The sequence below is a fragment of the Stegostoma tigrinum genome, chromosome 46 (assembly GCF_030684315.1).
Source record: "Stegostoma tigrinum isolate sSteTig4 chromosome 46, sSteTig4.hap1, whole genome shotgun sequence".
Taxonomy (NCBI): Eukaryota; Metazoa; Chordata; class Chondrichthyes; order Orectolobiformes; family Stegostomatidae; genus Stegostoma; species Stegostoma tigrinum.
Genome location: NC_081399.1, coordinates 7110315 through 7136405, shown reverse-complemented (window position 1 = coordinate 7136405; position 26091 = coordinate 7110315). Strand labels below are relative to the sequence as shown.

Below are 26091 nucleotides of genomic sequence, written 5' to 3'. Positions count from 1 at the left end.
GTGATAGAGAGAGAGAGAGAGTCAGTGAGTGTGATAGAGAGAGAGAGCCAGTGAGGGTGATAGAGAGAGAGAGAGGGAGAGTCAGTGAGTGTGATAGAGAGAGAGAGAGAATCGGTCAGTGTGATAGAGAGATGGAGGGAGAATCGGTGAGTGTGATAGAGAGAGAGAGGGAGAGTCAGTGAGTGTGATAGAGAAAGAGTCAGTGAGTATGATAGAGAGAGAGAGTCAGTGAGTGTGATAGAGAGAGAGTCAGTGAGTGTGATAGAGAGAGAGAGGGAGAGTCAGTGAGAGTGATAGAGAGAGAGAGAGTCAGTGAGTGTGATAGAGAGAGAGAGGGAGAGTCAGTGAGTGTGATAGAGAGAGAGAGCCAGTGAGTGTGATAGAGAGAGAGAGGGAGAGTCAGTGAGTGTGATAGAGAGAGAGAGTCAGTGTGGGTGATAGAGAGAGAGAGTCAGTGAGTGGAATAGAGCGAGAGAGAGAGTCAGTGAGTGTGATAGAGAGGGAGAGTCAGTGAGTGTGATAGAGAGAGAGAATTCGTGAGTGTGACAGAGAGAGAGAGAGAGAATCGGTGAGTGTGATAGTGAGAGAGAGGGAGAGTCAGTGAGTGTGATAGAGAGAGAGAGACAGTGAGTGTGATATAGAGAGAGAGAGAGTCAGTGAGTGTGATAGAGAGAGAGAGTCAGTGAGGGTCTGAGAGAGAGAGAGGGAGAGTCAGTGAGTGTGACAGAGAGAAAGAGAGTCAGTGAGGGTGATAGAGAGAGAGAGTCAGTGAGGGTGATAGAGTGAGAGAGAGAGAATCGGTGAGTGTGATAGAGAGAGAGAGAGTCAGTGAGTGTGATAGAGAGAGGGAAAATCGGTGAGTGTGATAGAGAAAGAGAGGGGAAGAATCGGTGAGTGTGATAGAGAGAGAGAGGGAGAGTCAGTGAGTGTGATAGAGAGAGAGAGAGTCAGTGAGTGTGATAGAGAGAGAGAGGGAGAGTCAGTGAGTGTGATAGAGAGAGAGAGAGTCAGTGAGTGTGATAGAGAGAGAGAGAGAGAGTCAGTGAGTGTGATAGAGAGAGAGAGAGTCAGTGAGTGTGATAGAGAGAGAGAGGGAGAGTCAGTGAGTGTGATAGAGAGAGAGAGTCAGTGAGTGTGATAGAGAGAGAGAGAGAGTCAGTGAGTGTGATAGAGAGAGAGAGTCAGTGACTGTGATAGAGAGAGTCAGTGAGTGTGATAGAGAGAGAGAGAGTCAGTGACTGTGATAGAGAGAGAGAGTCAGTGAGTGTGATAGAGAGAGAGAGAATCGGTGAGTGTGATAGAGAGAGAGAGGGAGAATCGGTGAGTGTGATAGAGAGAGAGAGTCAGTGAGCGTGATAGAGAGAGAGAGTCAGTGAGTGTGATAGAGAGAGAGAGTCAGTGTGGGTGATAGAGAGAGAGAGTCAGTGAGTGTGATAGAGAGAGAGAGAGAGTCAGTGAGTGTGATAGAGAGAGAGAGTCAGTGTGGGTGATAGAGAGAGAGAGTCAGTGAGTGTGATAGAGAGAGAGAGAGAATCGGTGAGTGTGATAGAGAGAGAGAGGGAGAGTCAGTGAGTGTGATAGAGAGAGAGAGAGTCAGAGAGTGTGATGGAGAGAGAGGGAGAATCGGTGAGTGTGATAGAGAGAGAGAGGTAGAGTCAGTGAGTGTGATAGAGAGAGAGAGTCAGTGAGTGTGATAGAGAGAGAGAGAGAGAATCGGTGAGTGTGATAGAGAGTGAGAGGGAGAATCGGAGAGTGTGATAGAGAGAAAGAGAGTCAGTGAGTGTGATAGAGAGAGAGAGTCAGTGTGGGTGATAGAGAGAGAGAGTCAGTGAGTGGAATAGAGCGAGAGAGAGAGTCAGTGAGTGTGATAGAGAGAGAGAGTCAAAGAGTGTGATAGAGCGAGAGAGAGAGTCAGTGAGTGTGATAGAGAGAGAGAGTCAGTGAGTGTGATAGAGAGAGAGAGGGAGAATCGGTGAGTGTGATAGAGAGAGAGAGGGAGAGTCAGTGAGTGTGATAGAGAGAGAGAGAGTCAGTGAGTGTGATAGAGAGAGAGAGGGAGAGTCAGTGAGTGTGATAGAGAGAGAGAGCCAGTGAGTGTGATAGAGAGAGAGAGGGAGAGTCAGTGAGTGTGATAGAGAGAGAGAGTCAGTGAGTGTGACAGAGAGAGAGGGAGAGAATCGGTGAGTGTGATAGAGAGAGAGGGAGAATCGGTGAGTGTGATAGAGAGAGAGAGGGAGAGTCAGTGAGTGTGATAGAGAGAGAGAGAGTCAGAGAGTGTGATAGAGAGAGAGAGAGTCAGTGACTGTGATAAAGAGAGAGAGTCAGTGAGTGTGATAGAGAGAGAGAGAGAGTCAGTGACTGTGATAAAGAGAGAGAGTCAGTGAGTGTGATAGAGCGAGAGAGAGAGTCAGTGAGTGTGATAGAGAGAGAGAGTCAGTGAGTGTGATAGAGAGAGAGAGAGAGTCAGTGACTGTGATAAAGAGAGAGAGTCAGTGAGTGTGATAGAGCGAGAGAGAGAGTCAGTGAGTGTGATAGAGAGAGAGAGTCAGTGAGTGTGATAGAGAGAGAGAGAGAGAATCGGTGAGTGTGATAGAGAGTGAGTGGGAGAATCGGAGAGTGTGATAGAGAGAAAGAGAGTCAGTGAGTGTGATAGAGAGAGAGTCAGTGAGTGTGATAGAGAGAGAGAGTCAGTGAGTGTGATAGAGTGAGAGTCAGTGAGTGTGATAGAGAGAGAGAGTCAGTGAGTGTGATAGAGAGAGAGAGAGAGTCAGTGACTGTGATAAAGAGAGAGAGTCAGTGAGTGTGATAGAGCGAGAGAGAGAGTCAGTGAGTGTGATAGAGAGAGAGAGTCAGTGAGTGTGATAGAGAGAGAGAGAGAGTCAGTGACTGTGATAGAGAGAGAGAGTCAGTGAGTGTGATAGAGAGAGAGAGAGAGTCAGTGACTGTGATAAAGAGAGAGAGTCAGTGAGTGTGATAGAGCGAGAGAGAGAGTCAGTGAGTGTGATAGAGAGAGAGAGTCAGTGAGTGTGATAGAGAGAGAGAGAGAGAATCGGTGAGTGTGACAGAGAGTGAGAGGGAGAATCGGAGAGTGTGATAGAGAGAAAGAGAGTCAGTGAGTGTGATAGAGAGAGAGAGTCAGTGAGTGTGATAGAGAGAGAGAGTCAGTGAGTGTGATAGAGTGAGAGTCAGTGAGTGTGATAGAGAGAGAGAGTCAGTGAGTGTGATAGAGAGAGAGTCAGTGAGTGTGATAGAGAGAGAGAGAGAGAGTCAGTGAGTGTGATAGAGAGAGAGAGTCAGTGAGTATGATAGAGAGAGAGAGAGAGAGTCAGTGAGTGTGATAGAGAGAGAGAGTCAGTGAGTGTGATAGAGAGAGAGAGAGTCAGTGAGTGTGATAGAGAGAGAGAGTCAGTGAGTGTGATAGAGAGAGAGAGAGTCAGTGTGTGATAGACAGAGAGAGAGTCAGTGAGTGTGATAGAGAGAGAGAGAGTCAGTGAGTGTGATAGAGAGAGAGAGTCAGTGAGTGTGATAGAGAGAGAGAGAGAGTCCGTGAGTGTGATAGAGAGAGAGTCCGTGAGTGTGATAGAGAGAGAGTCAGTGAGTGTGATAGAGAGAGAGAGAGAGAATCGGTGAGTGTGATAGAGAGAGAGAGGGAGAATCGGTGAGTGTGATAGAGATAGAGTTAGTGAGTGTGATAGAGAGAGAAAGAGGGAGAATCAGTGAGTGTGATAGAGAGAGAGAGAGAGTCAGTGAGTGTGATAGAGAGAGAGAGCCAGTGAGGGTGATAGAGAGAGAGAGAGGGAGAGTCAGTGAGTGTGATAGAGAGAGAGAGAGAATCGGTGAGTGTGATAGAGAGAGAGAGGGGAAGAATCGGTGAGTGTGATAGAGAGAGAGGGAGAATCGGTGAGTGTGATAGAGAGAGAGAGGGAGAATCGGTGAGTGTGATAGAGAGAGAGAGGGAGAGTCAGTGAGTGTGATAGAGAGAGAGTCAGTGAGTATGATAGAGAGAGAGAGTCAGTGAGTGTGATAGAGAGAGAGTCAGTGAGTGTGATAGAGAGAGAGAGAGAGAGTCAGTGAGTGTGATAGAGAGAGAGAGGGAGAGTCAGTGAGTGTGATAGAGAGAGAGAGCCAGTGAGTGTGATAGAGAGAGAGAGGGAGAGTCAGTGAGTGTGATAGAGAGAGAGAGTCAGTGTGGGTGATAGAGAGAGAGAGTCAGTGAGTGGAATAGAGCGAGAGAGAGAGTCAGTGAGTGTGATAGAGAGGGAGAGTCAGTGAGTATGATAGAGAGAGAGAATTCGTGAGTGTGACAGAGAGAGAGAGAGAGAATCGGTGAGTGTGATAGTGAGAGAGAGGGAGAGTCAGTGAGTGTGATAGAGAGAGAGAGACAGTGAGTGTGATATAGAGAGAGAGAGAGTCAGTGAGTGTGATAGAGAGAGAGAGTCAGTGAGGGTCTTAGAGAGAGAGAGGGAGAGTCAGTGAGTGTGACAGAGAGAAAGAGAGTCAGTGAGGGTGATAGAGAGAGAGAGTCAGTGAGTGTGATAGAGTGAGAGTCAGTGAGGGTGATAGAGAGAGAGAGTCAGTGAGGGTGATAGAGTGAGAGAGAGAGAATCGGTGAGTGTGATAGAGAGAGAGAGAGAGTCAGTGAGTGTGATAGAGAGAGGGAAAATCGGTGAGTGTGATAGAGAGAGAGAGAGAGTCAGTGAGTGTGATAGAGAGAGGGAAAATCGGTGAGTGTGATAGAGAAAGAGAGGGGAAGAATCGGTGAGTGTGATAGAGAGAGAGAGGGAGAGTCAGTGAGTGTGATAGAGAGAGAGAGAGAGTCAGTGAGTGTGATAGAGAGAGAGAGGGAGAGTCAGTGAGTGTGATAGAGAGAGAGAGTCAGTGAGTGTGATAGAGAGAGAGAGAGAGTCAGTGAGTGTGATAGAGAGACAGAGTCAGTAACTGTGATAGAGAGAGTCAGTGAGTGTGATAGAGAGAGAGAGTCAGTGAGTGTGATAGAGAGAGAGAGAATCGGTGAGTGTGATAGAGAGAGAGAGGGAGAATCGGTGAGTGTGATAGAGAGAGAGAGTCAGTGAGCGTGATAGAGAGAGAGAGTCAGTGTGGGTGATAGAGAGAGAGAGTCAGTGAGTGTGATAGAGAGAGAGAGAGAGTCAGTGAGTGTGATAGAGAGAGAGTCAAAGAGTGTGATAGAGCGAGCGAGAGAGAGTCAGTGAGTGTGATAGAGAGAGAGAGAGAATCGGTGAGTGTGATAGAGAGAGAGAGGGAGAGTCAGTGAGTGTGATAGAGAGAGAGAGAGTCAGAGAGTGTGATAGAGAGAGAGGGAGAATCGGTTAGTGTGATAGAGAGAGAGGGAGAATCGGTGAGTGTGATAGAGAGAGAGAGGGAGAGTCAGTGAGTGTGATAGAGAGAGAGAGAGTCAGTGAGTGTGATGGAGAGAGAGGGAGAATCGGTGAGTGTGATAGAGAGAGAGAGGTAGAGTCAGTGAGTGTGATAGAGAGAGAGAGTCAGTGAGTGTGATAGAGAGAGAGAGAGAGAATCGGTGAGTGTGATAGAGAGTGAGAGGGAGAATCGGAGAGTGTGATAGAGAGAAAGAGAGTCAGTGAGTGTGATAGAGAGAGAGAGTCAGTGTGGGTGATAGAGAGAGAGAGTCAGTGAGTGGAATAGAGCGAGAGAGAGAGTCAGTGAGTGTGATAGAGAGGGAGAGTCAGTGAGTGTGATAGAGAGAGAGAGTTAGTGAGTGTGACAGAGAGAGAGAGAATCGGTGAGTGTGATAGTGAGAGAGAGGGAGAGTCAGTGAGTATGATCGAGAGAGAGAGAGTCAGTGAGTGTGATAGAGTGAGAGAGTCAGTGAGTGTGATAGAGAGAGAGAGTCAGTGAGTGTGATAGAGAGAGAGAGAATCGGTGAGTGTGATAGAGAGAGAGAGGGAGAATCGGTGAGTGTGATAGAGAGAGAGAGTCAGTGAGCGTGATAGAGAGAGAGAGTCAGTGAGTGTGATAGAGAGAGAGAGTCAGTGTGGGTGATAGAGAGAGAGAGTCAATGAGTGTGATAGAGAGAGAGAGTCAGTGAGTGTGATAGAGAGAGAGAGTCAAAGAGTGTGATAGAGCGAGAGAGAGAGTCAGTGAGTGTGATAGAGAGAGAGAGTCAGTGAGTGTGATAGAGAGAGAGTGGGAGAATCGGTGAGTGTGATAGAGAGAGAGAGGGAGAGTCAGTGAGTATGATAGAGAGAGAGAGAGTCAGTGAGTGTGATAGAGAGAGAGTCAGTGAGTGTGATAGAGAGAGAGAGGGAGAGTCAGTGAGTGTGATAGAGAGAGAGAGAGTCAGTGAGTGTGATAGAGAGAGAGAGGGAGAGTCAGTGAGTGTGATAGAGAGAGAGAGCCAGTGAGTGTGATAGAGAGAGAGAGGGAGAGTCAGTGAGTGTGATAGAGAGAGAGAGTCAGTGAGTGTGACAGAGAGAGAGGGAGAGAATCGGTGAGTGTGATAGAGAGAGAGGGAGAATCGGTGAGTGTGATAGAGAGAGAGAGGGAGAGTCAGTGAGTGTGATAGAGAGAGAGAGAGTCAGAGAGTGTGATAGAGAGAGAGGTTGAATCGGTGAGTGTGATAGAGAGAGTTAGAGTCAGTGAGTGTGATAGAGAGAGAGAGTCAGTGACTGTGATAGAGAGAGAGAGTCAGTGAGTGTGATAGAGAGAGAGAGAGAGTCAGTGACTGTGCTAAAGAGAGAGAAAAAGCCAGTGAGTGTGATAGAGAGAGAGAGTCAGTGAGTGTGATAGAGAGAGAGAGTCAGTGAGTGTGATAGAGAGAGAGTCAGTGAGTGTGATAGAGAGAGAGAGAGAGTCCGTGACTGTGATAGAGAGAGAGAGTCAGTGAGTGTGATAGAGAGAGAGAGAGAGTCAGTGACTGTGATAAAGAGAGAGAGTCAGTGAGTGTGATAGAGCGAGAGAGAGAGTCAGTGAGTGTGATAGAGAGAGAGAGAGTCAGTGAGTGTGATAGAGAGAGAGAGAGAGAATCGGTGAGTGTGATAGAGAGTGAGAGGGAGAATCGGAGAGTGTGATAGAGAGAAAGAGAGTCAGTGAGTGTGATAGAGAGAGAGTCAGTGAGTGTGATAGAGAGAGAGAGTCAGTGAGTGTGATAGAGTGAGAGTCAGTGAGTGTGATAGAGAGAGAGAGTCAGTGAGTGTGATAGAGAGAGAGTCAGTGAGTGTGATAGAGAGAGAGAGAGAGTCAGTGAGTGTGATAGAGAGAGAGAGTCAGTGAGTGTGATAGAAAGAGATAGAGAGTCAGTGAGTGTGATAGAGAGAGAGAGAGTCAGTGTGTGATAGACAGAGAGAGAGTCAGTGAGTGTGATAGAGAGAGAGAGTCAGTGAGTGTGATAGAGAGAGAGAGAGAGTCAGTGTGTGTGCTAGACAGAGAGAGAGTCAGTGAGTGTGATAGAGAGAGAGTCAGTGAGTGTGATAGAGAGAGAGAGAGAGAATCGGTGAGTGTGATAGAGAGAGAGGGAGAATCGGTGAGTGTGATAGAGATAGAGTTAGTGAGTGTGATAGAGAGAGAAAGAGGGAGAATCAGTGAGTGTGATAGAGAGAGAGAGAGTCAGTGAGTGTGATAGAGAGAGAGAGCCAGTGAGGGTGATAGAGAGAGAGAGAGAGGGAGAGTCAGTGAGTGTGATAGAGAGAGAGAGAGAATCGGTGAGTGTGATAGAGAGAGAGAGGGGAAGAATCGGTGAGTGTGATAGAGAGAGAGGGAGAATCGGTGAGTGTAATAGAGAGAGAGAGGGAGAATCGGTGAGTGTGATAGAGAGAGAGAGGGAGAGTCAGTGAGTGTGATAGAGAGAGAGTCAGTGAGTATGATAGAGAGAGAGAGTCAGTGAGTGTGATAGAGAGAGAGTCAGTGAGTGTGATAGAGAGAGAGAGGGAGAGTCAGTGAGTGTGATAGAGAGAGAGAGAGTCAGTGAGTGTGATAGAGAGAGAGAGGGAGAGTCAGTGAGTGTGATAGAGAGAGAGAGCCAGTGAGTGTGATAGAGAGAGAGAGGGAGAGTCAGTGAGTGTGATAGAGAGAGAGAGTCAGTGTGGGTGATAGAGAGAGAGAGTCAGTGAGTGGAATAGAGCGAGAGAGAGAGTCAGTGAGTGTGATAGAGAGCGAGAGTCAGTGAGTGTGATAGAGAGAGAGAATTCGTGAGTGTGACAGAGAGAGAGAGAGAGAATCGGTGAGTGTGATAGTGAGAGAGAGGGAGAGTCAGTGAATGTGATAGAGAGAGAGAGACAGTGAGGGTCTTAGAGAGAGAGAGAGTCAGTGAGTGTGATAGAGAGAGTCAGTGACTGTGATAGAGAGAGAGAGTCAGTGAGTGTGATAGAGAGAGAGAGGGAGAGTCAGTGAGTGTGATAGAGAGAGAGAGCCAGTGAGTGTGATAGAGAGAGAGAGGGAGAGTCAGTGAGTGTGATAGAGAGAGAGAGTCAGTGTGGGTGATAGAGAGAGAGAGTCAGTGAGTGGAATAGAGCGAGAGAGAGAGTCAGTGAGTGTGATAGAGAGGGAGAGTCAGTGAGTATGATAGAGAGAGAGAATTCGTGAGTGTGACAGAGAGAGAGAGAGAGAATCGGTGAGTGTGATAGTGAGAGAGAGGGAGAGTCAGTGAGTGTGATAGAGAGAGAGAGACAGTGAGTGTGATATAGAGAGAGAGAGAGTCAGTGAGTGTGATAGAGAGAGAGAGTCAGTGAGGGTCTTAGAGAGAGAGAGGGAGAGTCAGTGAGTGTGACAGAGAGAAAGAGAGTCAGTGAGGGTGATAGAGAGAGAGAGTCAGTGAGTGTGATAGAGTGAGAGTCAGTGAGGGTGATAGAGAGAGAGAGTCAGTGAGGGTGATAGAGTGAGAGAGAGAGAATCGGTGAGTGTGATAGAGAGAGAGAGAGAGTCAGTGAGTGTGATAGAGAGAGGGAAAATCGGTGAGTGTGATAGAGAGAGAGAGAGAGTCAGTGAGTGTGATAGAGAGAGGGAAAATCGGTGAGTGTGATAGAGAAAGAGAGGGGAAGAATCGGTGAGTGTGATAGAGAGAGAGAGGGAGAGTCAGTGAGTGTGATAGAGAGAGAGAGAGTCAGTGAGTGTGATAGAGAGAGAGAGGGAGAGTCAGTGAGTGTGATAGAGAGAGGGAGTCAGTGAGTGTGATAGAGAGAGAGAGAGAGTCAGTGAGTGTGATAGAGAGAGAGAGTCAGTGACTGTGATAGAGAGAGTCAGTGAGTGTGATAGAGAGAGAGAGAATCGGTGAGTGTGATAGAGAGAGAGAGGGAGAATCGGTGAGTGTGATAGAGAGAGAGAGTCAGTGAGCGTGATAGAGAGAGAGAGTCAGTGTGGGTGATAGAGAGAGAGAGTCAGTGAGTGTGATAGAGAGAGAGAGAGAGTCAGTGAGTGTGATAGAGAGAGAGTCAAAGAGTGTGATAGAGCGAGCGAGAGAGAGTCAGTGAGTGTGATAGAGAGAGAGAGAGAATCGGTGAGTGTGATAGAGAGAGAGAGGGAGAGTCAGTGAGTGTGATAGAGAGAGAGAGAGTCAGAGAGTGTGATAGAGAGAGAGGGAGAATCGGTTAGTGTGATAGAGAGAGAGGGAGAATCGGTGAGTGTGATAGAGAGAGAGAGGGAGAGTCAGTGAGAGTGATAGAGAGAGAGAGAGTCAGTGAGTGTGATAGAGAGAGAGAGGGAGAGTCAGTGAGTGTGATAGAGAGAGAGAGCCAGTGAGTGTGATAGAGAGAGAGAGGGAGAGTCAGTGAGTGTGATAGAGAGAGAGAGTCAGTGTGGGTGATAGAGAGAGAGAGTCAGTGAGTGGAATAGAGCGAGAGAGAGAGTCAGTGAGTGTGATAGAGAGGGAGAGTCAGTGAGTGTGATAGAGAGAGAGAATTCGTGAGTGTGACAGAGAGAGAGAGAGAGAATCGGTGAGTGTGATAGTGAGAGAGAGGGAGAGTCAGTGAGTGTGATAGAGAGAGAGAGACAGTGAGTGTGATATAGAGAGAGAGAGAGTCAGTGAGTGTGATAGAGAGAGAGAGTCAGTGAGGGTCTGAGAGAGAGAGAGGGAGAGTCAGTGAGTGTGACAGAGAGAAAGAGAGTCAGTGAGGGTGATAGAGAGAGAGAGTCAGTGAGGGTGATAGAGTGAGAGAGAGAGAATCGGTGAGTGTGATAGAGAGAGAGAGAGTCAGTGAGTGTGATAGAGAGAGGGAAAATCGGTGAGTGTGATAGAGAAAGAGAGGGGAAGAATCGGTGAGTGTGATAGAGAGAGAGAGGGAGAGTCAGTGAGTGTGATAGAGAGAGAGAGAGTCAGTGAGTGTGATAGAGAGAGAGAGGGAGAGTCAGTGAGTGTGATAGAGAGAGAGAGAGTCAGTGAGTGTGATAGAGAGAGAGAGAGAGAGTCAGTGAGTGTGATAGAGAGAGAGAGAGTCAGTGAGTGTGATAGAGAGAGAGAGGGAGAGTCAGTGAGTGTGATAGAGAGAGAGAGTCAGTGAGTGTGATAGAGAGAGAGAGAGAGTCAGTGAGTGTGATAGAGAGAGAGAGGGAGAGTCAGTGAGTGTGATAGAGAGAGAGAGAGTCAGTGAGTGTGATGGAGAGAGAGGGAGAATCGGTGAGTGTGATAGAGAGAGAGAGGTAGAGTCAGTGAGTGTGATAGAGAGAGAGAGTCAGTGAGTGTGATAGAGTGAGAGAGAGAGAATCGGTGAGTGTGATAGAGAGTGAGAGGGAGAATCGGAGAGTGTGATAGAGAGAAAGAGAGTCAGTGAGTGTGATAGAGAGAGAGAGTCAGTGTGGGTGATAGAGAGAGAGAGTCAGTGAGTGGAATAGAGCGAGAGAGAGAGTCAGTGAGTGTGATAGAGAGGGAGAGTCAGTGAGTGTGATAGAGAGAGAGAGTTAGTGAGTGTGACAGAGAGAGAGAGAGAATCGGTGAGTGTGATAGTGAGAGAGAGGGAGAGTCAGTGAGTATGATCGAGAGAGAGAGAGTCAGTGAGTGTGATAGAGTGAGAGAGTCAGTGAGTGTGATAGAGAGAGAGAGTCAGTGAGTGTGATAGAGAGAGAGAGAATCGGTGAGTGTGATAGAGAGAGAGAGGGAGAATCGGTGAGTGTGATAGAGAGAGAGAGTCAGTGAGCGTGATAGAGAGAGAGAGTCAGTGAGTGTGATAGAGAGAGAGAGTCAGTGTGGGTGATAGAGAGAGAGAGTCAATGAGTGTGATAGAGAGAGAGAGTCAGTGAGTGTGATAGAGAGAGAGAGTCAAAGAGTGTGATAGAGCGAGAGAGAGAGTCAGTGAGTGTGATAGAGAGAGAGAGTCAGTGAGTGTGATAGAGAGAGAGAGGGAGAATCGGTGAGTGTGATAGAGAGAGAGAGGGAGAGTCAGTGAGTATGATAGAGAGAGAGAGAGTCAGTGAGTGTGATAGAGAGAGAGTCAGTGAGTGTGATAGAGAGAGAGAGGGAGAGTCAGTGAGTGTGATAGAGAGAGAGAGAGTCAGTGAGTGTGATAGAGAGAGAGAGGGAGAGTCAGTGAGTGTGATAGAGAGAGAGAGCCAGTGAGTGTGATAGAGAGAGAGAGGGAGAGTCAGTGAGTGTGATAGAGAGAGAGAGTCAGTGAGTGTGACAGAGAGAGAGGGAGAGAATCGGTGAGTGTGATAGAGAGAGAGGGAGAATCGGTGAGTGTGATAGAGAGAGAGAGGGAGAGTCAGTGAGTGTGATAGAGAGAGAGAGAGTCAGAGAGTGTGATAGAGAGAGAGGTTGAATCGGTGAGTGTGATAGAGAGAGTTAGAGTCAGTGAGTGTGATAGAGAGAGAGAGTCAGTGACTGTGATAGAGAGAGAGAGTCAGTGACTGTGATAGAGAGAGAGAGAGAGTCAGTGACTGTGCTAAAGAGAGAGAAAAAGCCAGTGAGTGTGATAGAGAGAGAGAGTCAGTGAGTGTGATAGAGAGAGAGAGTCAGTGAGTGTGATAGAGAGAGAGTCAGTGAGTGTGATAGAGAGAGAGAGAGAGTCAGTGACTGTGATAGAGAGAGAGAGTCAGTGAGTGTGATAGAGAGAGAGAGAGAGTCAGTGACTGTGATAAAGAGAGAGAGTCAGTGAGTGTGATAGAGCGAGAGAGAGAGTCAGTGAGTGTGATAGAGAGAGAGAGAGTCAGTGAGTGTGATAGAGAGAGAGAGAGAGAATCGGTGAGTGTGATAGAGAGTGAGAGGGAGAATCGGAGAGTGTGATAGAGGGAAAGAGAGTCAGTGAGTGTGATAGAGAGAGAGTCAGTGAGTGTGATAGAGAGAGAGAGTCAGTGAGTGTGATAGAGTGAGAGTCAGTGAGTGTGATAGAGAGAGAGTCAGTGAGTGTGATAGAGAGAGAGTCAGTGAGTGTGATAGAGAGAGAGAGAGAGAGTCAGTGAGTGTGATAGAAAGAGAGAGAGTCAGTGAGTATGATAGAGAGAGAGAGAGAGTCAGTGAGTGTGATAGAGAGAGAGTCAGTGAGTGTGATAGAGAGAGAGAGAGTCAGTGTGTGATAGACAGAGAGAGAGTCAGTGAGTGTGATAGAGAGAGAGAGTCAGTGAGTGTGATAGAGAGAGAGAGAGAGTCAGTGTGTGTGCTAGACAGAGAGAGAGTCAGTGAGTGTGATAGAGAGAGAGTCAGTGAGTGTGATAGAGAGAGAGAGAGAGAATCGGTGAGTGTGATAGAGAGAGAGGGAGAATCGGTGAGTGTGATAGAGATAGAGTTAGTGAGTGTGATAGAGAGAGAAAGAGGGAGAATCAGTGAGTGTGATAGAGAGAGAGAGAGTCAGTGAGTGTGATAGAGAGAGAGAGCCAGTGAGGGTGATAGAGAGAGAGAGAGGGAGAGTCAGTGAGTGTGATAGAGAGAGAGAGAGAATCGGTGAGTGTGATAGAGAGAGAGAGGGGAAGAATCGGTGAGTGTGATAGAGAGAGAGGGAGAATCGGTGAGTGTAATAGAGAGAGAGAGGGAGAATCGGTGAGTGTGATAGAGAGAGAGAGGGAGAGTCAGTGAGTGTGATAGAGAGAGAGTCAGTGAGTATGATAGAGAGAGAGAGTCAGTGAGTGTGATAGAGAGAGAGTCAGTGAGTGTGATAGAGAGAGAGAGGGAGAGTCAGTGAGTGTGATAGAGAGAGAGAGAGTCAGTGAGTGTGATAGAGAGAGAGAGGGAGAGTCAGTGAGTGTGATAGAGAGAGAGAGCCAGTGAGTGTGATAGAGAGAGAGAGGGAGAGTCAGTGAGTGTGATAGAGAGAGAGAGTCAGTGTGGGTGATAGAGAGAGAGAGTCAGTGAGTGGAATAGAGCGAGAGAGAGAGTCAGTGAGTGTGATAGAGAGCGAGAGTCAGTGAGTGTGATAGAGAGAGAGAATTCGTGAGTGTGACAGAGAGAGAGAGAGAGAATCGGTGAGTGTGATAGTGAGAGAGAGGGAGAGTCAGTGAATGTGATAGAGAGAGAGAGACAGTGAGGGTCTTAGAGAGAGAGAGGGAGAGTCAGTGAGTGTGATAGAGAGAGTCAGTGACTGTGATAGAGAGAGAGAGTCAGTGAGTGTGATAGAGAGAGAGAGGGAGAGTCAGTGAGTGTGATAGAGAGAGAGAGCCAGTGAGTGTGATAGAGAGAGAGAGGGAGAGTCAGTGAGTGTGATAGAGAGAGTGAGTCAGTGTGGGTGATAGAGAGAGAGAGTCAGTGAGTGGAATAGAGCGAGAGAGAGAGTCAGTGAGTGTGATAGAGAGGGAGAGTCAGTGAGTATGATAGAGAGAGAGAATTCGTGAGTGTGACAGAGAGAGAGAGAGAGAATCGGTGAGTGTGATAGTGAGAGAGAGGGAGAGTCAGTGAGTGTGATAGAGAGAGAGAGACAGTGAGTGTGATATAGAGAGAGAGAGAGTCAGTGAGTGTGATAGAGAGAGAGAGTCAGTGAGGGTCTTAGAGAGAGAGAGGGAGAGTCAGTGAGTGTGACAGAGAGAAAGAGAGTCAGTGAGGGTGATAGAGAGAGAGAGTCAGTGAGTGTGATAGAGTGAGAGTCAGTGAGGGTGATAGAGAGAGAGAGTCAGTGAGGGTGATAGAGTGAGAGAGAGAGAATCGGTGAGTGTGATAGAGAGAGAGAGAGAGTCAGTGAGTGTGATAGAGAGAGGGAAAATCGGTGAGTGTGTTAGAGAGAGAGAGAGAGTCAGTGAGTGTGATAGAGAGAGGGAAAATCGGTGAGTGTGATAGAGAAAGAGAGGGGAAGAATCGGTGAGTGTGATAGAGAGAGAGAGGGAGAGTCAGTGAGTGTGATAGAGAGAGAGAGAGTCAGTGAGTGTGATAGAGAGAGAGAGGGAGAGTCAGTGAGTGTGATAGAGAGAGAGAGTCAGTGAGTGTGATAGAGAGAGAGAGAGAGTCAGTGAGTGTGATAGAGAGAGAGAGTCAGTGACTGTGATAGAGAGAGTCAGTGAGTGTGATAGAGAGAGAGAGTCAGTGAGTGTGATAGAGAGAGAGAGAATCGGTGAGTGTGATAGAGAGAGAGAGGGAGAATCGGTGAGTGTGATAGAGAGAGAGAGTCAGTGAGCGTGATAGAGAGAGAGAGTCAGTGTGGGTGATAGAGAGAGAGAGTCAGTGAGTGTGATAGAGAGAGAGAGAGAGTCAGTGAGTGTGATAGAGAGAGAGTCAAAGAGTGTGATAGAGCGAGCGAGAGAGAGTCAGTGAGTGTGATAGAGAGAGAGAGAGAATCGGTGAGTGTGATAGAGAGAGAGAGGGAGAGTCAGTGAGTGTGATAGAGAGAGAGAGAGTCAGAGAGTGTGATAGAGAGAGAGGGAGAATCGGTTAGTGTGATAGAGAGAGAGGGAGAATCGGTGAGTGTGATAGAGAGAGAGAGGGAGAGTCAGTGAGTGTGATAGAGAGAGAGGGAGAATCGGTTAGTGTGATAGAGAGAGAGGGAGAATCGGTGAGTGTGATAGAGAGAGAGAGGGAGAGTCAGTGAGAGTGATAGAGAGAGAGAGAGTCAGTGAGTGTGATAGAGAGAGAGAGGGAGAGTCAGTGAGTGTGATAGAGAGAGAGAGCCAGTGAGTGTGATAGAGAGAGAGAGGGAGAGTCAGTGAGTGTGATAGAGAGAGAGAGTCAGTGTGGGTGATAGAGAGAGAGAGTCAGTGAGTGGAATAGAGCGAGAGAGAGAGTCAGTGAGTGTGATAGAGAGGGAGAGTCAGTGAGTGTGATAGAGAGAGAGAATTCGTGAGTGTGACAGAGAGAGAGAGAGAGAATCGGTGAGTGTGATAGTGAGAGAGAGGGAGAGTCAGTGAGTGTGATAGAGAGAGAGAGACAGTGAGTGTGATATAGAGAGAGAGAGAGTCAGTGAGTGTGATAGAGAGAGAGAGTCAGTGAGGGTCTGAGAGAGAGAGAGGGAGAGTCAGTGAGTGTGACAGAGAGAAAGAGAGTCAGTGAGGGTGATAGAGAGAGAGAGTCAGTGAGGGTGATAGAGTGAGAGAGAGAGAATCGGTGAGTGTGATAGAGAGAGAGAGAGTCAGTGAGTGTGATAGAGAGAGGGAAAATCGGTGAGTGTGATAGAGAAAGAGAGGGGAAGAATCGGTGAGTGTGATAGAGAGAGAGAGGGAGAGTCAGTGAGTGTGATAGAGAGAGAGAGAGTCAGTGAGTGTGATAGAGAGAGAGAGGGAGAGTCAGTGAGTGTGATAGAGAGAGAGAGAGTCAGTGAGTGTGATAGAGAGAGAGAGAGAGAGTCAGTGAGTGTGATAGAGAGAGAGAGAGTCAGTGAGTGTGATAGAGAGAGAGAGGGAGAGTCAGTGAGTGTGATAGAGAGAGAGAGTCAGTGAGTGTGATAGAGAGAGAGAGAGAGTCAGTGAGTGTGATAGAGAGAGAGAGTCAGTGACTGTGATAGAGAGAGTCAGTGAGTGTGATAGAGAGAGAGAGAGTCAGTGACTGTGATAGAGAGAGAGAGTCAGTGAGTGTGATAGAGAGAGAGAGAATCGGTGAGTGTGATAGAGAGAGAGAGGGAGAATCGGTGAGTGTGATAGAGAGAGAGAGTCAGTGAGCGTGATAGAGAGAGAGAGTCAGTGAGTGTGATAGAGAGAGAGAGTCAGTGTGGGTGATAGAGAGAGAGAGTCAGTGAGTGTGATAGAGAGAGAGAGAGTCAGTGAGTGTGATAGAGAGAGAGTCAAAGAGTGTGATAGAGCGAGCGAGAGAGAGTCAGTGAGTGTGATAGAGAGAGAGAGAGAATCGGTGAGTGTGATAGAGAGAGAGAGGGAGAGTCAGTGAGTGTGATAGAGAGAGAGAGAGTCAGAGAGTGTGATAGAGAGAGAGGGAGAATCGGTTAGTGTGATAGAGAGAGAGGGAGAATCGGTGAGTGTGATAGAGAGAGAGAGGGAGAGTCAGTGAGTGTGATAGAGAGAGAGAGAGTCAGAGAGTGTGATGGAGAGAGAGGGAGAATCGGTGAGTGTGATAGAGAGAGAGAGGTAGAGTCAGTGAGTGTGATAGAGAGAGAGAGTCAGTGAGTGTGATAGAGAGAGAGAGAGAGAATCGGTGAGTGTGATAGAGAGTGAGAGGGAGAATCGGAGAGTGTGATAGAGAGAAAGAGAGTCAGTGAGTGTGATAGAGAGAGAGAGTCAGTGTGGGTGATAGAGAGAGAGAGTCAGTGAGTGGAATAGAGCGAGAGAGAGAGTCAGTGAGTGTGATAGAGAGAGAGAGTCAAAGAGTGTGATAGAGCGAGAGAGAGAGTCAGTGAGTGTGATAGAGAGAGAGAGTCAGTGAGTGTGATAGAGAGAGAGAGGGAGAATCGGTGAGTGTGATAGAGAGAGAGAGGGAGAGTCAGTGAGTGTGATAGAGAGAGAGAGAGTCAGTGAGTGTGATAGAGAGAGAGAGGGAGAGTCAGTGAGTGTGATAGAGAGAGAGAGACAGTGAGTGTGATAGAGAGAGAGAGGGAGAGTCAGTGAGTGTGATAGAGAGAGAGAGTCAGTGAGTGTGACAGAGAGAGAGGGAGAGAATCGGTGAGTGTGATAGAGAGCAGGGAGAATCGGTGAGTGTGATAGAGAGAGAGAGGGAGAGTCAGTGAGTGTGATAGAGAGAGAGAGAGTCAGAGAGTGTGATAGAGAGAGAGGTTGAATCGGTGAGTGTGATAGAGAGAGAGAGGTAGAGTCAGTGAGTGTGATAGAGAGAGAGAGTCAGTGACTGTGATAGAGAGAGAGAGTCAGTGAGTGTGATAGAGAGAGAGAGAGAGTCAGTGACTGTGATAAAGAGAGAGAGTCAGTGAGTGTGATAGAGAGAGAGAGAGAATCAGTGACTGTGATAAAGAGAGAGAGTCAGTGAGTGTGATAGAGCGAGAGAGAGAGTCAGTGAGTGTGATAGAGAGAGAGAGTCAGTGAGTGTGATAGAGAGAGAGAGAGAGTCAGTGACTGTGATAAAGAGAGAGAGTCAGTGAGTGTGATAGAGCGAGAGAGAGAGTCAGTGAGTGTGATAGAGAGAGAGAGTCAGTGAGTGTGATAGAGAGAGAGAGAGAGAATCGGTGAGTGTGATAGAGAGTGAGTGGGAGAATCGGAGAGTGTGATAGAGAGAAAGAGAGTCAGTGAGTGTGATAGAGAGAGAGTCAGTGAGTGTGATAGAGAGAGAGAGTCAGTGAGTGTGATAGAGTGAGAGTCAGTGAGTGTGATAGAGAGAGAGAGTCAGTGAGTGTGATAGAGAGAGAGAGAGAGTCAGTGACTGTGATAAAGAGAGAGAGTCAGTGAGTGTGATAGAGCGAGAGAGAGAGTCAGTGAGTGTGATAGAGAGAGAGAGTCAGTGAGTGTGATAGAGAGAGAGAGAGAGTCAGTGACTGTGATAGAGAGAGAGAGTCAGTGAGTGTGATAGAGAGAGAGAGAGAGTCAGTGACTGTGATAAAGAGAGAGAGTCAGTGAGTGTGATAGAGCGAGAGAGAGAGTCAGTGAGTGTGATAGAGAGAGAGAGTCAGTGAGTGTGATAGAGAGAGAGAGAGAGAATCGGTGAGTGTGACAGAGAGTGAGAGGGAGAATCGGAGAGTGTGATAGAGAGAAAGAGAGTCAGTGAGTGTGATAGAGAGAGAGAGTCAGTGAGTGTGATAGAGAGAGAGAGTCAGTGAGTGTGATAGAGTGAGAGTCAGTGAGTGTGATAGAGAGAGAGAGTCAGTGAGTGTGATAGAGAGAGAGTCAGTGAGTGTGATAGAGAGAGAGAGAGAGAGTCAGTGAGTGTGATAGAGAGAGAGAGTCAGTGAGTATGATAGAGAGAGAGAGAGAGAGTCAGTGAGTGTGATAGAGAGAGAGAGTCAGTGAGTGTGATCGAGAGAGAGAGAGTCAGTGAGTGTGATAGAGAGAGAGAGTCAGTGAGTGTGATAGAGAGAGAGAGAGTCAGTGTGTGATAGACAGAGAGAGAGTCAGTGAGTGTGATAGAGAGAGAGAGAGTCAGTGAGTGTGATAGAGAGAGAGAGTCAGTGAGTGTGATAGAGAGAGAGAGAGAGTCAGTGTGTGTGATAGAGAGAGAGTCCGTGAGTGTGATAGAGAGAGAGTCAGTGAGTGTGATAGAGAGAGAGAGAGAGAATCGGTGAGTGTGATAGAGAGAGAGAGGGAGAATCGGTGAGTGTGATAGAGATAGAGTTAGTGAGTGTGATAGAGAGAGAAAGAGGGAGAATCAGTGAGTGTGATAGAGAGAGAGAGAGAGTCAGTGAGTGTGATAGAGAGAGAGAGCCAGTGAGGGTGATAGAGAGAGAGAGAGGGAGAGTCAGTGAGTGTGATAGAGAGAGAGAGAGAATCGGTGAGTGTGATAGAGAGAGAGAGGGGAAGAATCGGTGAGTGTGATAGAGAGAGAGGGAGAATCGGTGAGTGTGATAGAGAGAGAGAGGGAGAATCGGTGAGTGTGATAGAGAGAGAGAGGGAGAGTCAGTGAGTGTGATAGAGAGAGAGTCAGTGAGTATGATAGAGAGAGAGAGTCAGTGAGTGTGATAGAGAGAGAGTCAGTGAGTGTGATAGAGAGAGAGAGAGAGTCAGTGAGTGTGATAGAGAGAGAGAGGGAGAGTCAGTGAGTGTGATAGAGAGAGAGAGCCAGTGAGTGTGATAGAGAGAGAGAGGGAGAGTCAGTGAGTGTGATAGAGAGAGAGAGTCAGTGTGGGTGATAGAGAGAGAGAGTCAGTGAGTGGAATAGAGCGAGAGAGAGAGTCAGTGAGTGTGATAGAGAGGGAGAGTCAGTGAGTATGATAGAGAGAGAGAATTCGTGAGTGTGACAGAGAGAGAGAGAGAGAATCGGTGAGTGTGATAGTGAGAGAGAGGGAGAGTCAGTGAGTGTGATAGAGAGAGAGAGACAGTGAGTGTGATATAGAGAGAGAGAGAGTCAGTGAGTGTGATAGAGAGAGAGAGTCAGTGAGGGTCTTAGAGAGAGAGAGGGAGAGTCAGTGAGTGTGACAGAGAGAAAGAGAGTCAGTGAGGGTGATAGAGAGAGAGAGTCAGTGAGTGTGATAGAGTGAGAGTCAGTGAGGGTGATAGAGAGAGAGAGTCAGTGAGGGTGATAGAGTGAGAGAGAGAGAATCGGTGAGTGTGATAGAGAGAGAGAGAGAGTCAGTGAGTGTGATAGAGAGAGGGAAAATCGGTGAGTGTGATAGAGAGAGAGAGAGAGTCAGTGAGTGTGATAGAGAGAGGGAAAATCGGTGAGTGTGATAGAGAAAGAGAGGGGAAGAATCGGTGAGTGTGATAGAGAGAGAGAGGGAGAGTCAGTGAGTGTGATAGAGAGAGAGAGAGTCAGTGAGTGTGATAGAGAGAGAGAGGGAGAGTCAGTGAGTGTGATAGAGAGAGAGAGTCAGTGAGTGTGATAGAGAGAGAGAGAGAGTCAGTGAGTGTGATAGAGAGAGAGAGTCAGTGACTGTGATAGAGAGAGTCAGTGAGTGTGATAGAGAGAGAGAGTCAGTGAGTGTGATAGAGAGAGAGAGAATCGGTGAGTGTGATAGAGAGAGAGAGGGAGAATCGGTGAGTGTGATAGAGAGAGAGAGTCAGTGAGCGTGATAGAGAGAGAGAGTCAGTGTGGGTGATAGAGAGAGAGAGTCAGTGAGTGTGATAGAGAGAGAGAGAGAGTCAGTGAGTGTGATAGAGAGAGAGTCAAAGAGTGTGATAGAGCGAGCGAGAGAGAGTCAGTGAGTGTGATAGAGAGAGAGAGAGAATCGGTGAGTGTGATAGAGAGAGAGAGGGAGAGTCAGTGAGTGTGATAGAGAGAGAGAGAGTCAGAGAGTGTGATAGAGAGAGAGGGAGAATCGGTTAGTGTGATAGAGAGAGAGGGAGAATCGGTGAGTGTGATAGAGAGAGAGAGGGAGAGTCAGTGAGTGTGATAGAGAGAGAGAGAGTCAGTGAGTGTGATAGAGAGAGGGAAAATCGGTGAGTGTGATAGAGAGAGAGAGAGAGTCAGTGAGTGTGATAGAGAGAGGGAAAATCGGTGAGTGTGATAGAGAAAGAGAGGGGAAGAATCGGTGAGTGTGATAGAGAGAGAGAGGGAGAGTCAGTGAGTGTGATAGAGAGAGAGAGAGTCAGTGAGTGTGATAGAGAGAGAGAGGGAGAGTCAGTGAGTGTGATAGAGAGAGAGAGTCAGTGAGTGTGATAGAGAGAGAGAGAGAGTCAGTGAGTGTGATAGAGAGAGAGAGTCAGTGACTGTGATAGAGAGAGTCAGTGAGTGTGATAGAGAGAGAGAGTCAGTGAGTGTGATAGAGAGAGAGAGAATCGGTGAGTGTGATAGAGAGAGAGAGGGAGAATCGGTGAGTGTGATAGAGAGAGAGAGTCAGTGAGCGTGATAGAGAGAGAGAGTCAGTGTGGGTGATAGAGAGAGAGAGTCAGTGAGTGTGATAGAGAGAGAGAGAGAGTCAGTGAGTGTGATAGAGAGAGAGTCAAAGAGTGTGATAGAGCGAGCGAGAGAGAGTCAGTGAGTGTGATAGAGAGAGAGAGAGAATCGGTGAGTGTGATAGAGAGAGAGAGGGAGAGTCAGTGAGTGTGATAGAGAGAGAGAGAGTCAGAGAGTGTGATAGAGAGAGAGGGAGAATCGGTTAGTGTGATAGAGAGAGAGGGAGAATCGGTGAGTGTGATAGAGAGAGAGAGGGAGAGTCAGTGAGTGTGATAGAGAGAGAGAGAGTCAGAGAGTGTGATGGAGAGAGAGGGAGAATCGGTGAGTGTGATAGAGAGAGAGAGGTAGAGTCAGTGAGTGTGATAGAGAGAGAGAGTCAGTGAGTGTGATAGAGAGAGAGAGAGAGAATCGGTGAGTGTGATAGAGAGTGAGAGGGAGAATCGGAGAGTGTGATAGAGAGAAAGAGAGTCAGTGAGTGTGATAGAGAGAGAGAGTCAGTGTGGGTGATAGAGAGAGAGAGTCAGTGAGTGGAATAGAGCGAGAGAGAGAGTCAGTGAGTGTGATAGAGAGGGAGAGTCAGTGAGTGTGATAGAGAGAGAGAGTTAGTGAGTGTGACAGAGAGAGAGAGAGAATCGGTGAGTGTGATAGTGAGAGAGAGGGAGAGTCAGTGAGTATGATCGAGAGAGAGAGAGTCAGTGACTGTGATAGAGAGAGAGAGTCAGTGAGTGTGATAGAGAGAGAGAGTCAGTGAGTGTGATAGAGAGAGAGAGAATCGGTGAGTGTGATAGAGAGAGAGAGGGAGAATCGGTGAGTGTGATAGAGAGAGAGAGTCAGTGAGCGTGATAGAGAGAGAGAGTCAGTGAGTGTGATAGAGAGAGAGAGTCAGTGTGGGTGATAGAGAGAGTCAGTGAGTGTGATAGAGAGAGAGAGTCAGTGAGTGTGATAGAGAGAGAGAGTCAAAGAGTGTGATAGAGCGAGAGAGAGAGTCAGTGAGTGTGATAGAGAGAGAGAGTCAGTGAGTGTGATAGAGAGAGAGAGGGAGAATCGGTGAGTGTGATAGAGAGAGAGAGGGAGAGTCAGTGAGTATGATAGAGAGAGAGAGAGTCAGTGAGTGTGATAGAGAGAGAGTCAGTGAGTGTGATAGAGAGAGAGAGGGAGAGTCAGTGAGTGTGATAGAGAGAGAGAGAGTCAGTGAGTGTGATAGAGAGAGAGAGGGAGAGTCAGTGAGTGTGATAGAGAGAGAGAGCCAGTGAGTGTGATAGAGAGAGAGAGGGAGAGTCAGTGAGTGTGATAGAGAGAGAGAGTCAGTGAGTGTGATAGAGAGAGAGAGTCAGTGAGTGTGACAGAGAGAGAGGGAGAGAATCGGTGAGTGTGATAGAGAGAGAGGGAGTCAGTGAGTGTGATAGAGAGAGAGAGTCAGTGAGTGTGATAGAAAGAGATAGAGAGTCAGTGAGTGTGATAGAGAGAGAGAGTCAGTGAGTGTGATAGAGAGAGAGAGAGTCAGTGTGTGATAGAGAGAGAGAGTCAGTGAGTGTGATAGAGAGAGAGAGAGAGTCAGTGTGTGTCCTAGACAGAGAGAGAGTCAGTGAGTGTGATAGAGAGAGCGAGTCAGTGAGTGTGATAGAGAGAGAGAGTCAGTGAGTGTGATAGAGAGAGAGAGAGAGTCAGTGTGTGTGCTAGACAGAGAGAGAGTCAGTGAGTGTGATAGAGAGAGAGTCAGTGAGTGTGATAGAGAGAGAGAGAGAGAATCGGTGAGTGTGATAGAGAGAGAGAGGGAGAATCGGTGAGTGTGATAGAGAAAGAGTTAGTGAGTGTGATAGAGAGAGAAAGAGGGAGAATCAGTGAGTGTGATAGAGAGAGAGAGAGAGTCAGTGAGTGTGATAGAGAGAGAGCGAGGGAGAGTCAGTGAGTGTGATAGAGAGAGAGAGAGAATCGGTGAGTGTGATAGAGAGAGAGGGGAAGAATCGGTGAGTGTGATAGAGAGAGAGAGAGTCAGTGAGTGTGATAGAGAGAGGGAGAATCGGTGAGTGTGATAGAGAGAGAGAGGGAGAGTCAGTGAGTGGAATAGAGCGAGAGAGAGAGTCAGTGAGTGTGATAGAGAGGGAGAGTCAGTGAGTGTGATAGAGAGAGAGAGTTCGTGAGTGTGACAGAGAGAGAGAGAGAGAGAATCGGTGAGTGTGATAGTGAGAGAGAGGGAGAGTCAGTGAGTGTGATAGAGAGAGAGAGAGTGAGTGTGATATAGAGAGAGAGAGAGTCAGTGAGTGTGATGGAGAGAAAGAGTTTCAGTTAGGGTGATAGAGAGAGAGAGAGTCAGTGAGGGTGATAGAGAGAGAGAGTCAGTGGGTGTGATAGAGTGAGAGTCAGTGAGTGTGATAGAGAGAGAGAGTCAGTGAGGGTGATAGAGAGAGAGAGTCAGTGAGGGTGATAGAGCGAGAGAGAGAGTCAGTGAGTGTGATAGAGAGAGAGAGTCACTGAGTGTGATAGAGCGAGAGAGAGAGTCAGTGAGTGTGATAGAGAGAGAGAGTCAGTGAGTGTGATAGAGAGAGTCAGTGAGTGTGATAGAGCGAGAGAGTCAGTGAGTGTGATAGAGAGAGAGAGAGTCCGTGAGTGTGATAGAGACAGAGAGGGAGTCAGTGAGTGTGATAGAGAAAGAGTCAGTGAGTGTGATAGAGAGAGAGTCAGTGAGTGTGATAGAGAGAGAGAGAGAGAGAGAGAGTCAGTGAGTGTGATAGAGAGAGAGTCAGTGAGTGTGATAGAGCGAGAGATAGTCAGAGAGTGTGATAGAGAGAGAGAGAGTCAGAGAGTGTGATAGAGAGAGAGAGTCAGTGAGTGTGATAGAGCGAGAGAGAGTCAGTGAGTGTGATAGAGAGAGAGAGAGTCAGTGTATGTGATGGGTGGAGAGGGAGGGTGAGAGAATGAAACAAAGAGAGGGAGAAAGAGAAACGAAGCGACAAAAAGAAAAGAGAGAGAAAGAGAGAAAGACAAAGAGAGAAACAGAAAGAGAGAAAGAAAGAGAGATACACAGAAAGAGAGAGAGAGAGAGAGCGGAAGGAAGAGAAAAGTTGCGCAGAGTCAGCCAAAGAACATGAGGCAGTGCCAGAACAAAGGGAGAGAGACAGAGACTAAGGGAGTGCTAGGAACAGAAATGAGGGAAAAAGTAAGGACAGAGAGATGACAGAGAGTATGGAAAGGAAGAGAGAGGAGACACAAGGAAGGGAGAGAGAGGGAACGAGGAAGGATGGAGCAGCTTAACAGACAGGCAGCGAAAATAGACAGAAGGACAAAAAGATGGGGATGGGGGTGTGAGATAGAGGAAGTGAGGGGGAGGGAGGGAGGGCAAAAGGAGAGGTGAGAGAGCAAGTGGGGAGAGAAGCAGAGATGGAGAGACGTGTTGAGGGAGTTGGGACACTGCTCATGCGAGAGGAGAGAGAGGGAAGGAGACGGAGGTAATGCCAGAGAGAGAGAAAGAGAAGGGATAGCCCAGAAAGATGATACATAAACGTACATAGATAGAAGGAGGGAGAGCGAGAGAGAGAGAGAAGGGATAGCCTAGAGAGATAATAAATAATCAGAGAGAGAGGGAGTGAGAGAGAGAGAGAGCGAGAGAGAGAGAGAGAGAAGGGATAGCCTAGAGAGATAATAAACAATCAGAGAGAGAGGGAGTGAGAGAGAGAGAGAGAGAGAGAGAGAGAGAGAGAGAAGGGATAGCCTAGAGAGATAATAAATAATCAGAGAGAGAGGGAGTGAGAGAGAGAGAGAGAGAGAGAAGGGATAGCCTAGAGAGATAATAAATAATCAGAGAGAGAGGGAGTGAGAGAGAGAGAGCGAGAGAGAAGGGATAGCCTAGAGAGATAATAAATAATCCGAGAGAGAGGGAGTGAGAGAGAGAGAGAGAGAGAGAGAGAGAGAGAGAGAAGGGATAGCCTACAGAGAAGATAAATGGTCCTAGATGGAGGGAGGGGGAGAGAGAGATTCGGAGAGAGAGAGATGGAAGGGGGCAGACAGAGAGGGAGAGGGGATGAAAGCAGGAACCGGGTGGAGGAGGGTGTTGGGAGGCTCGGGGCTGAGTGCAGGAACTCACTGATAATCTGTGAGAGTTCTATGAGCTCCATCTCGGTCGGCATGTAGCCCATGGTCCTCATACAGTTCCCCAGGTCCTTACAGTTAATGAAGCCATCCTTATCCTTGTCAAATTCCAAAAACGCTTCCCTGAGCTCTGCAAACCATCAACATCGCAATTGTTAATCATTAAACCACATTCCGGAGGTCGGGATAACACTCACCCTGCAGCTCGCTCCAATGCAGCTCCAGGGGAAAGGGGTTTGATCCCATTGTGACTGCGTACAATCGGACGGAATGGGAAGGGGTTTGATCCCATTGGGATTGGGTACAATGGGACGGAATGGGAAGGGGTTCGATCCCATTGGGATTGGGTACAATGGGAGGGAATGGGAAGGGGTTAGATCCCATTGAATTGGGTACAATGGGAGTGAATGGGAAGGGATTTCATCCCATTGGGATTGGGTACAATGGGAGTGAATGGGAAGGGGTTCGATCCCATTGGGATTGGGTACAATGGGAGGGAATGAGAAGGGGTTTGATCCCATTGGGATTGGGTACAATGGGAGGGAATGGGAAGGGGTTTGATCCCATTGGGATTGGGTACACTGGGACGGAATGGGAAGGGGTTTGATCCCATTGGGATTGGGTACAATGGAAGCGAATGGGAAGGGGTTTGATCCCATTGGGATTGGGTACAATGTGAGGGAATGGGAAGGGGTTTGATCCCATTGGGATTGGGTACAATGGGAGGGAATGAGACGGGGTTTGATCCCATTGAATTGGGTACAATGGGAGTGAATGGGAAGGGGTTTCATCCCATTGGGATTGGGTACAATGGGAGTGAATGGGAAGGGGTTCGATCCCATTGGGATTGGGTACAATGGGAGGGAATGGGAAGGGGTTTGATCCCATTGGGAATGGGTACAATGGGAGGGAATGGGAAGGGGTTTGATCCCATTGGGATTGGGTACACTGGGACGGAATGGGAAGGGGTTTGATCCCATTGGGATTGGGTACAATGGAAGCGAATGGGAAGGGGTTTGATCCCATTGGGATTGGGTACAATGTGAGGGAATGGGAAGGGGTTTGATCCCATTGGGATTGGGTACAATGGGAGGGAATGAGACGGGGTTTGATCCCATTGAATTGGGTACAATGGGAGTGAATGGGAAGGGGTTTCATCCCATTGGGATTGGGTACAATGGGAGTGAATGGGAAGGGGTTCGATCCCATTGGGATTGGGTACAATGGGAGGGAATGGGAAGGGGTTTGATCCC

General features: G+C 47.8%; 1 protein-coding gene across 1 annotated transcript in view; it reads right to left on the bottom strand.

The window, feature by feature from the left end:
* Positions 1 to 25084, bottom strand: part of LOC125449524 (calcium-binding protein 1-like) — a 124863-nt gene extending 99779 nt beyond the window's left edge. Inside the window, exons 1-2 of the mRNA XM_059642901.1 lie at positions 25036 to 25084; positions 24834 to 24968 (exon numbers count right to left, since the gene is read on the bottom strand). Of these exons, the coding sequence (XP_059498884.1) occupies positions 24834 to 24968; positions 25036 to 25084 (184 nt within the window). The remainder of the gene's footprint in view (positions 1 to 24833; positions 24969 to 25035) is intronic.
* Between the last annotated feature and the right edge of the window lie 1007 nt (positions 25085 to 26091).